The sequence below is a fragment of the Eublepharis macularius genome, chromosome 4 (genome assembly GCF_028583425.1).
Source record: "Eublepharis macularius isolate TG4126 chromosome 4, MPM_Emac_v1.0, whole genome shotgun sequence".
Lineage (NCBI taxonomy): Eukaryota > Metazoa > Chordata > Lepidosauria > Squamata > Eublepharidae > Eublepharis > Eublepharis macularius.
In genome coordinates this window covers 105,338,522-105,350,619 of record NC_072793.1, presented here as the reverse complement: position 1 = coordinate 105,350,619, position 12,098 = coordinate 105,338,522, and the positions used below count along the sequence as shown (strand labels likewise).

General features: G+C 39.4%; 1 protein-coding gene across 5 annotated transcripts in view; it reads left to right on the top strand.

Annotated features, from left to right (window-relative positions):
- The window catches only part of PFKFB4 (6-phosphofructo-2-kinase/fructose-2,6-biphosphatase 4), an 88,963-nt gene that overhangs the window by 73,569 nt on the left and 3,296 nt on the right, over positions 1-12,098 (top strand). For 3 of the 5 annotated variants that reach the window (XM_054975426.1, XM_054975427.1, XM_054975423.1), the window contains exon 14: positions 6,312-6,403. The exons of 1 other annotated variant lie outside the window; for it this stretch is intronic. In XM_054975426.1, coding sequence (XP_054831401.1) covers positions 6,312-6,371 — 60 coding nt within the window. In that variant the 3' untranslated portion in view covers positions 6,372-6,403. The remainder of the gene's footprint in view (positions 1-6,311; positions 6,404-12,098) is intronic. One more of the 5 variants, XM_054975424.1, reaches the window with a different exon arrangement.

The window sequence follows — 12,098 nt, the reverse complement described above, 5'->3', positions numbered from 1 at the left end:
TGGGGGGGGGGGTGAGGAGTGGGGGTGAAGGGATGCTGGGAGAAAACTCCCCCCCTGAATCACTTTTGTACGCTCTGAATCCTTATGGAGCATACTGAAGCGATTCAAATACCTGAATCCGAAGTGGCTTGCTTGGGTATTCCCGATTTCCCCCCCCCCCTGCTTCGGATAAATTTGGGATGTACACCCGTAATCTAAACAGAAGCAAGGGCTTTGCGTAAATCAATATGTTTATGACTACTAAAGTAGAGAAAATGATCCTTCAAAATGTTCAAAGAATTCCATGGGAAGTAGGCAATAGCTTATTGTTTTGAATAGCTTGGAGGAATTCTCCCTCTCTCCCTCTCCCCACTTTCTCTCTCTCTCTCACGCACACACACACAGTGTTTGACTAATTGGAAGTAGGAGGAGGTAGAAAGGTGGTTTATGAAGAAAGGATGCCGTGGATTTTGAAGTTCAGATTACAGTGCTGTGTGGAACAAAGGAAGTACTCTTACTCATTAACAGTTATCTTTGTTCTTGGATCTGTTATCATTTTGACAAAATGGAGGGATACTCTTCTTCACAGTGAAGTCCTAATACAATGAATGCCACTTGAATGTGTTTGGTAAATAATCAGGTTTTTTTGAGAGCACAGTGACTTCAATTATGATTTTAAGCCGTCTGCATAAACAGAACTTTCTCTCACACAGCAATATGTATCCATATGTATCATTTGTGAAGAGGCCTTGTGTTCATTGTTTAGCAGTGTTATATATGATTCAGGTTCCTACTGAGCAGTTAATGAGCTGTTCGATGAGAAGCCTAAATATTATAGTTGTACAATATTGCAGTTGTACAATATTTACGTAGCTAAATACTTTCATTACATGAAGTCACTGTGTTGGGTTTGAAGACCTTGTTTTTATAACTGCCTTAGTGGCATTCCATTATCCTTTTGATCAAGGAGTATTTCACAAGTGACATATGATTGTTGTTTGGTAGGTGGGCAGTTCACCTGATTATTTCCCATTTAAACTCTGAGAGTATAATAAGCAGGTAAACTTGTTCAGTTTTGGAACATACTTCTGTCTGGGAAGTGTGTTAGTTTAGATTGTCTTCCTTCCTGCCTGCTTGCTGTAGTATCCAAGTTTGTTGTGATCTAACTTGGTGCTACATAGTTGCATCCATGTAGCTAAACAAAAACAAACCAAAAAACCCTGAAGACAAAATTAAACTATATTTTAAGTCTTAGCACCCAACCCTGAACTGGAGGGCCCAAGGCTAGCCCAGTCTGGTCAGATCTCAGAAACTAAACAGGGCCAGCCCTGGTTAGTAATTGGATGGGAGGCCTCCAAGGAAGACCAGAGTTGAAGCAAGCAATGGCAAACCACCTCTGTTTGTGTCTTGCTTTGAAAACCCCATGAAGGGTTGCTGTAGGTTGGCTACAACTTGATGGCAATTTGCACCCCCCCCACACCATTGTGAGCTACTGTGGTAGCTCTTTGTCCTTGCCCTTGCGCATGGCAGCCAAAATGACTCAACATTACAGGCCAAAATGGAAGGTCAGAATGTTCCCTTTTACTCATTCTAAGTTGCTACTTTCCCTTTTTAATACATAGCATGAAATTGAATTTCAATGGGCTTGAACTTTGACTTAGCCTCATATAAACTTCCAGTCTGATAGCCGTAAATGACAGAAAATAAATTAGTATTGTATTTATCTTACTTGATTTATTGTTTTTATAGTTTGCCTTTCTGGCTGAGGCATAGTACAACTAGAAAAATGTAGTAAGGAAATGATAGTAAATATACAACCAGTAAACTTAGAGAACAATGCACTGAAAAGCACAACATAGTACAGAATACTGCTGTGAGATATTATATTACGTGCAATGAAAAGACTAGGGCACAAAATTAGAGAACAGTGCAATAGAAAAGTAAACATACAGTGACGACTACCTTAAATTCCACAGACATTAACTACAACCTTATTTGCTTTATAAAAATGTCCCCATGTTCCTGGTAGCAGGTTTAGGAATGTTACATTGTTGTAATAGGTATGTGAGACAATTTTGCAAATATGTATCCCTAATTACCAATCTTTCTGCCAGCACATACAGATTAAAAAACATTTATTACAATCCAGAAATACCTGAATTTTCAAACTCTTAAATGCAACAGCTTTTAAAAACAATAGCAGCTATTTGAATTATGTAGCTTTAAAAAAAGAAAAATAAAGGTCCAAAGGACTAGGCAATTCCTATTCCGATAAAACAGAGGGAGGAGGAAAGGCAATACTTCATAGTGAAGTTCTTATTTTGTCCACCCCGATATATTCTGATTAGCCACAAATCTGTGCCATACTCTTCATGACATGATTTTTCATCTGAGTTGCCATCCCATTCTCCCATATTTGGCATTTTGACATGGGATTTCTCAGTTCTAGTACATTTTTAATGTCAGAACTCAGCAAAGAAAAAAATGTAAAAGTGTTCTAACCTCTCTCAGACATCTTAAAATAATTGATGGAAAACATTAAAAAACCCTATGGTGCTAATATTGGTAGCACTTCACATGTTCCAGCTCAGTGGCCCTCCTGAAGCGACAACAAAGCTAGTCCATCATCTCTCATCTACAATGCAAGACATTATTTTCAGTAGTAGGGTTCAGTTTGAAGTAACACAGGTCTTAATGTGGTGCAGAACACCTTTCATTACTATATGTACTTCTCAGGTCTGCCACAAGAACTTTCAGGATACAAGTAGACTATGGCTTCCCTGGGGACAACCCAGGGAAGCTTCAGCCATTTTACTAGGAATTCTATTGCTTTAAAAATTTCATGGGGCTCCAATCCTACTTGAGATCACAGCAGAGGGGGAGAAGGGGCTCCTTTCCCCACTCACCCACCATTTTTCAAGAGCCCAAACCCCTGGGACATAAAGGATCTTAAAAGAGGTGATAGTGGAAGAGGAGTCCCCTCACAGAGCAGTCCCAAGCAACATTGGGCCACTGTTGTATTTTTTGAAGCAAGGGAATTCATGCAGTAAAATGGTTATGGTGTTCCCAGGTTGCCCTGGGGACTCTGTATTGTCTATTTGTGCCCTAAATCAGATATTCTTTGAGAATTCCTTGCTTGGAATTCAGTTTCCATGTTCTGAGGGGCCAAATCCAGGCTGTGATGAATGGAAAGAAGGGGCTTCTACCATTCCCCCATGGGTCCTGGGAGCTACAGTTCGCCCCTTAGGGAAACCTATGTGTAGCCATCAGAACATGTAAGTTTCCCCATCTTGGCAAATAGCTCAGGTCAATTTCTGGTCAGAAAAGGCAGGAAGAGGGGCTGATACTCCTTTTTCCAATATGGCATGTCCTGATATGAATTTACGTCTTTTGCACCTGAGGATTGAGTTCCAAGCATGGAATTCACCATCACATCTGATTAAAAAAATCCTGGAGGCAGGCTCGGGGAATACTTAAGGATAATGTAATGTATATAATGTAACGAGCAGTCATAATTAGTTCTCAAATGCTCAGAGCAGAGAAGCCCCCCAAATAAATTGTATTCACAGGCAGTTTTTAAAGTCTCCTTTGGAATATGAAGTTTTTGATAATCCAAACCTTTTAGTCATTAAAACAGTATTGAGCTTATTTGTCTTTGTGTATTTATTTAGGACATTTTTAATGCTTCCTCTTCAGAATCCTACAATTAAAAGAATAAATTATCAATTCAGAAACTAACAAACCATTAAAATAAGCCTATCTATATTTTGCAGCCTTAGAATTAATTACTCATTTTCCAAGTTACTTTGTCTGCTGAATGATTGTTTATCTTAGCCTAAGGGTGATAGTATTTTATTTAATATGTATTTTTACCTCAACATTCTCTCAAAGTGCCAGTCTTAAGCAATGCTCTCACCACTGTACTATACTGACAGCCATCTTGTTACAGACAGGTGCAAAAATTAAACATTGGGTCCCTTTTATGTAACAAAGTCTGGTAGCAAACTAGTCCATACTGAAACCTGACTTAGCCTTGCACAGAGTAAGTGCAATGGATTTCTCCATTTGTTTTAAAGATCTAGGTTGTTAGTTGGTTTCCTAGGAACAATTTGCATTTGCTGTAGCAGAACTTTGAAATGTGTACAAATTGCCATCTATTGCACCTTCCATAGTAAAACATGGAACAATCACTTTTTTTAAACTTAGGGTAGCTGAAACTGTAGAAAATGAGAGCTACAATATAGTAATTTGACAACATGAAAAAACCTTAAGTTGGGTCTAGCACATATACAACTCTAAATTGCAACCTTTGTTTTAGTTTTCTACTCTGGGCACAACTCACAGAGGGTTCCCTGCACCAAATAGTTTTAATTCTTACATAGTATTTTATTCATGGTAACCTGCTGTGCTTTCCTTTTCTGTCAAAGAGAGAACATACATTGAACATAATTAAAAAATTGCAGTTTCTACAAAGCTAACAGTCCCTCCAGAGCATTAATTTAATTTGATTTTTCTCTCTCTATGTGTATGGCTCTATTAGGGCACTGTTTTCTTTTTGGATTCTTTAAAAGTTAATAAAATAGAAGGCCTCAGCCAGGTCAGTGGGATTGAAAGAGTTGAACTCTACCGTCTGAAGCCAATATATCCTTAAGGGTTTTTAAAAATTTAATCCTTGGTTCAGGGTTACTTTAGAATAACATGGCCAAAACCTGTATATTTTGTAATCTAGTGTGAGGTAGGTAGTTGTGTTGGTCCGCAGTAGAACAGCAGGATTTGAGTCCGGTGGCACTGTAGACATCAATAGGATTTTCAGGGTATAATCTTTCTATTGTTCATGATTCTTAATCCATAAATCCAGACGTCATCAAGTCCTTATTATCCATTTCTTGTAAAAAGTCTATAAACGGTTTCCATTCAGTCAAAAATGTAACTAATGTCTTTTCCCTAATCAGTGAAGTAAGTTTTGCCATTGACACAAACTCCAACACTTTTATCCAACATTCTTCCACTGTAGGCAATGTTGGAGTTTTCCACTTTTTGCATAGAGTACTCTTGCTGCTGTAAACAAATATAAAAACAAAGTTCCAAAGCTTCTTTCCAACTGGCTGTCCATTATTCCCAACAAAGAAGTCTCTGGTTTCAACTGGATTCTAATCTTCAAAATCTTCTGAATCGACGATTGTATCTGCAACTAGAAACTCTTTGCTTTCTTACATGTCCACCACATATGATAAAATGCCCCTTCTTGTTTAGCACATTTCCAACATACATTTGAAGCATCTTTATACATTCTAGCCAATTTTTCAGGAGTCATATACCAATGATACATCATCTTGTAGAAATTGTCTTTGATACTAGAGCTTAATGTAAATTTCAACCCTCTTGTCCACATATTTTCCCATTGCTCCATTAATAAGTTATGTCCACAATTATTTGCTCATTTAATCATACATTCTTTTACGTGCTCTTCTTCTGTCTCAAACCTCAACAAGTTTATACATTTTGGGGTATAAACTTTCAAAAGTATCTGAAGAAGGGAGCTTTCACACTCAAAAGCTTATACCCTGAAAATCTTATTGGTTTCTAAGGTGAATCCTGATAATTGCATGTGATTGTTTTACAAGTACAGAATTTTGATACTGGACACAGAATTCAAGGATTTCAGTTTTATTTATACCAGCTTTAGCTATTGTGACTAAGTATATGGAACATAAGTGGTGAAATTTTAGATGTCTGAAAGAGAACAAAATTGGATTTTCAGTACTTGAAGTTCTGCAGAACCTCTTAAAATGCCCCACTTTGTTCAGACTGTGCAATGTATAGAACTTGGCCTAATGGCTTTGTACTGTAGAATGTACAAATCCATTTTAAATAAGTGCTCTGTCTTCAGATAATATATTAATCTGAAGACTACTTGTAGCTTCAGTTTAAAAAAGCTTAATTAAAAGATTTGAAAACATAGGTTACTTGTGCTGGTATACAGGGGTTGATTAAGAGCATGTTGTCTCAGTACGCATGCTCAGTGTGATGGTATCTGGAAATTGTAGGCGTATACAGTTTTCTGTACATCATTATTTAGATTTGTACTTTAAAAGCTAAGCTGGCTATGTGTGTGTGCGTTGGTTCTCTGAGCTCATAGTTCACAAAATTATGAATTTAACTCTGCAAGGAATGGGGTCTATTTGCTGACCTATTAAAAAGTACTTGCTGTGCTATAGATAAGTGGCTAGTTATTTGTTAACTTAGCAGGTGAAACTGTGTACTTGTGAAGGAAGCTTGGCTGGTAATGCTACATGATAAACATTCTCCTCTGTATTTTTATTATTACACAGAATGTAGACATTTCAAGACCTCCCGAGGAAGCCCTTGTAACTGTCCCTGCACACCAGTGAATCCTGTTTCCTGATCAGCTATGAAACCTGTGGTGCTGTTTTCAACATACTATATTAAATTAATTTCTTTAAATCATTCCAATCACTTTGGAATCAACCATAAGTAACATCCGTTTTTGTGCTGCATATGTGAGACAATTCAATTTTGTCCCACAAAATAGAACTTAATTGGCCAAGTGATTTGATTACAGGTTTTGTGATTACCATGGATGATTGTTAATGTTAAAACTGATGTGGTTGTTTGAAGTACTGTGAACACTGAAAGTGTATTAGAAGATGCATGTAGGATAACAGTCTTACGTAATTTTCTTTGAAAAAGGTGTTGTTTTGTCGAGTGATTGGACTGTTTTATTTTGAACTTGATTAACCCTACAGTTATTACTGGTCATGCCTAGCATTAGTGATATAGACATGATAGCTAAATAACTCTTTCAGAAAGGAAATTGTGTGGGGAATTGCGTGTCTGCTGTAATCTTTTAGCAGCATATTTCATGAGTTTAGAAATCATTTTCAGTTTGGCAGATTGAATATGAGAGTAAAAGGTAAAAAGGTAAAGGTAGTCCCCTGTGCAAGCACCGAGTTATTACTGAACCCGGGGGGGGGGGGGGGCTCGCATCACGACGTTTTCTTGGCAGACTTTTTGTTACGGGGTGGTTTGCCATTGCCTTCCCTAGTCATCAACTCTTTACCCCAAGGAAACTGAGTACTCATTTAACCGACCTGGGAAGGATGGAAGGCTGAGTCAACCTTGAGCCAGCTATCTGAACTTGGCTTCCGCCAGGATCGAGCTCAAGGTCGTGAGCAGAGCTTGGGCTGCACTACTGCAGCTTACCACTCTGCGCCACAGGGCTATTGGAGTAGCTAAATATTATGAAAGTATTTAGATATTACCAGTATGAGGCGGGGGGGGGGGGGACACACATTATTTTGAATTCTTGCAGGAAAAAAAGCTGCTGGAAGCGATGTGAAGAAATGGCAGGTGGGGAAAGAATTAAGCAACTGTTTCCTTCCCTGCTGCTTTTCTGCTCTAAATTCTGTTGCTGTAATAGGAGTGGTGAGAGGGAGGAGTATACAATCACACTTATTAGCATATCAAATGTAGTAGTAGTAGTTTATTTTCCACGGTCAATGACCAGCAATTTACAAAAACACCAATAAAAGGTACCACAGAAGAAAATAAAACATCAATAAAACCATTCACAATACCTGGGTAAAATCATTCATGATACAATAGTATAAACTTTAAAATTCTCAGTGGTACAATAAAATCATTCACTTAAGACACTAAGGATTTCCTGATCCTTGAAGCAATCCAACCAAATCTGGCCACCTGAAATGTGATCTTAGGATGTCTATCTGGAAAGAAACCCCTCAGAGTGCACATCCTTTGGCTACGGGTAAGGGGCAAAGTTGAAAAAAGAGGAAGAGATTTGCGAAGATTGTTATACACCTTGCAATCAAATATAATGTGTTCTAATGATTCTATCCCTTCCTCACAGCAGGGACAAATCCTTTCCTCATAAGGGATTTTTTTAAACTTCCCTTCGAGGACAGCCGAGGGAAAAACATCCAGTTGCATTAGTGTGAAAATTCGTCTGTACTCCTGATTTGATAGGTTGAGGAGATAAGGCATAGATAAGCCCCCCTATTGGGGGGCTCCAAAAGATCTCGCCACTTCTCTATTCTGATTATATCATGTTGCCTTGCAATATCTAATATCCTCTGTTTTACTATATCTTTAGCTTTTTCGTAACCCATAGAGCACAGGTATTGTTTAGAAAGACCGTATGAAAGTAACTTCTTATCCAGCACCCTGAGCCGGGGGGGGGGGGCAAAGGGATCCAATATTATTAGACTTGTGAGCCCTTTGGGACAGAAAACTAATTTTAGCCAGTACAGGGTTACTGCAATCCACAACCTTGCCTCTACTGTAATCATGCCTGTTTCAATTCTGATAAGTGCATTTGGGACACCATGGGGCACTTGTAAGATTGTTCTCAGGAATTTAGATTGAACTGTGTCCAGCTTCTTTAAATTTGAGGTGACATTTATTGGAGCTCCATAGGTAAGCTGAGAGAGGGATTTAGCCTTGAATAGTCTGAGGGCCGCAGTCAGGCATTTACCTCCTTTATACCAATAGAATTTTTGAATTGCCCCTGAGCTTCTTTTGGCATCTAAGATGACAGAATTTATATTAGCCGTTCTTTGGCTATTAGCCTGGAAAAAGACACCTAAGTACTTGAAATATGAAACTTGTTCAATAGGAATGGAATTTAAAGACCAGTGATAAATTTTGGGGTCTTGTTTTGCATATCAAATGTATTTTGTCCCTGACACAATTTAAATTTCAAGATAGGGGCTGTTTTCACACGTCCTTATTGTAGCGCCATAGCATTGCACAGTATCGCAGTTGTTCCGCTATACTCACAGCTGTTCACACATCTTCTTAATCCACCCATGAAAACCTGTCATCCTCACGTAATAATTGTGTTTTCTTCGAGCACGCAGATTTCCCATTTATTCCGCTTTGTGATGCTGCTTTAGCGCTTTTTTCGCCTGCATGAGAATGATTGGAAATGCTTCTCCAGAGACCACCCACTCAACCCCTCCTCCTTTTTCTGTTTCTGCTCCCTAAGAAGAGATTTTCCCGCCCAAGACCAGGAGCCCCGCAAGCCTTTGCAGGCTTCTGGCAACAGTGATGCCACAATTTTTGTCACTTTAAAAAGGAATCAACCCCAAACACAGCGGACAATTGACATCCATAGAAGTTAACTGTTTTATGTCTGCTGCTAAAGTTTCACTTTCCAAATATCGGAACGCCTCCATCCTGTTTTTTTTTATTTCTCATAGTGAGAGTGCAATTGCGCAAAGCAACAAAACCCATTGTGGGAATACAATGGGCTCTAGAAAGCTGGGGCTGGGGAGGGCTGGCAGGAGGGTGGGCCAAGGAAGGCTGGCAGGCGAGTAGGCTGGCAAGGGTCCCTCACACTTCCTATCCCCCCAGGACGATGGCTGGCCTTCTTCCCCACATCTGCTGGGCAGGGAAGGTGACGGTTCGCCTCCCCTCCCTGCTCGGTGATCAGCTGGGCAGGGAAGTCAGCGGCTCTCCTCCTCTCTCTTGTTTTTGAGCAGGAACTTAATGGTCAATTCTTGCATATTGAAAGAGCGATATAGCTCAAATCTTGGTGCCTGTTTTAAAAAAAGGGAGAAATGGGTGGGAATGTGCTTTTGTCAACCATGACATGAGCTCATCCACCACCCACTGTTGAGTTTCTTCTGCAGAATGTGAACTTCTGTAAGCGCAACAAAATGGCACAAGTCAAGGAAATGTGAATGACGCGTTATGATAGTGGGATCCCAGCTAATGGAATCATAGCGCAAAATTAGCTTTTAGCTTTTTAGAAGACTTTCCCCCCTCTTCCATGCTGTGAAGTTATACTGCTGCTTGGTTGGGGAAGTGGGCGAATTGGTCCATTGGGCATTCCCCCCCCCAAATCTCTGTTATATTTGTGCTTTTATGCACATGCAATGGGAAAAGGGGGAGGAATAGAGGTGGTAGCAGCAGTGAGTGGTGCAGAACTGGTGTGTGGGTCTGTGAACATCGCCCCATATCTTACTTAAAAAATACAGTTATTTCCTTAGGCGATCAGTAAAGCCACAAAAACTTTTAACAATAGTGGGGAAATTAATGTAGCTTGAACTGTAGAATGACTGTATCACAGTCATCAGGCATGAAAAAACTATTCAAACTTTCCCAAGGGTACTTATGGTGCAATTCACATTGTCAACTCAATTGTTTGGCTATCATGGCTTTCCACAAGGGATGGTAATGATTGTGGTTTTAGATATCGAGGGTTTTCTCCCAGTATCCAGAGGAGTTAGCTGTGTTAGCCTGTAGTAACAAAATAGAAAAGAGTCCAGTAGCACCTTTAAGACTAACCAACTTTACTGTAGCATGTATCTGACGAAGAGAACTGTGGTTCTCGAAAACTTATGCTACAGTAAAGTTGGTTAGTCTTAAGGGTGCTACTGGACTCTTCTATTTTTCTCCCAGAATATACCAGTAGTCTTTGGGAGACAATTGGAAAAGTTTATGTTTGATTGGTCCACATGGGCAGCAGAATTAAGTGATAGAATACGGATCTGATAGAATATGCTGTAGCATTTCAGATTTCATGTGGAGGATATTTATTATTTATCAATTAAATAAATATTATTTATTTATTTATTTATTTCGATTGCTATTCCACTCTCCCCACACCAGCAGGCTCAGGGCAGGTTACATTCCATAAAAACCTTACAGTAAAACTTACATTTTAACAGTTTAAAACAAACAGTATATGATTTGTTAATGCTCCCCCATGTTAAAAAAAAATGCTTGCAGACAGCAAATTTGCATCTCAGAGGGATAGCCTTTAGTCCAGTCCTGCTTTATAGTGTACTAATTTTCTACTTACAGATAGTTTATTTTTTCAAGATAGTTAGAATTCAAAACAGCATCCTTCATATTCATTTTGTTCTACCACTGAATTCACAGTTTATGATTCATGTGCAGACCATGTCATTGAAGGGAATTTGTCTAACTAAAAACCTACTTCAAGAAAAGTCCCTTCTTTATTAGTGTCTTATCAGCCACAGTTGCTATGTATATATTGGATTACCTGATTCTGCGGATATACACTGGTGTTGCTATCTTGCCCTATTTATAAGGGTCCCAGAGGTTCCTAGCTGGAGAAAACAAAACACTGAACTAGATGAACAATAGGTGTCGAATGCTCTCCTCTTTTATGTGTGTTAATTTTATGGTTGCTGCTGAACATTTACCAGACTTTCCTCTGCTGTTGAATGTGATTAGGGGCCATGTCTAAGTAGTAGGGCATCTGCGTGGCATGCAGAAGAAGGTTCCAGATTCCATCTCCAGATTTTTTTAAAGGATCAGGTTGTAGAGATGTGAAAGAACTCTGCTTGAGACCCTGGAGGGCTGCTGCCCGTCTGAGGGTCAGAACATATGAGACAAACTTCATGTGAAGAGCACGTGACTGATCCCACAATCTCTGCTGGGAATGGTAGTCTAACACCGCCCCCCTCTCCGAGTGAAGTGGATTTTCTTGCAAAGAACAGCTGCTCAACTGAAGAGATTGTCTTTCAAAGAGATTCTCTCAAAGAGAGACTGATTCTCTTTAAAAAATCCAATCAGCTGGTTTTGCTTCACCTCAGAGATGAGGTGGGGTGGGGGGAATCAGAGCTGCAAGTTGATGCTGAGAGAAGAAGAATGGGAGGGACAGATTCTCTCCTCAGCGTTTTTCCTGTCTCTTGTTAGGTAGTCTCCCACACCCCCATCCCAAGTTCTCAGAGGATTTTTGAAAGTGCGTGTGTATGCATGTGTGAGTGTGAGAAACTCCTCCGTCCCTCCCCAGCTGAGAATCACATTGAGCGGATGGTTTTTTAAACTACAGTTCCCAGGGATCATTGCAGGATCCAACACTTGCCTATGAGTATCGTATGTTTTGACCCTGAGTATCCGCTGCTGCCTTTAATGCTCTGATGGTCTGATTCAGTGTAAGGCAACTTCATGTGTTTATCAACTGCTTATTAGAATAGTGTTTTTAATAGTATGGAGACTTTTTGGTAGTCTAACCTAAAACACTGCTGAATTAATTCTGTTGATTTTTGTTTTGCTTCAAGATATTTAATTTTAGATAAGTAGACTGCTACATAGCAGTATAT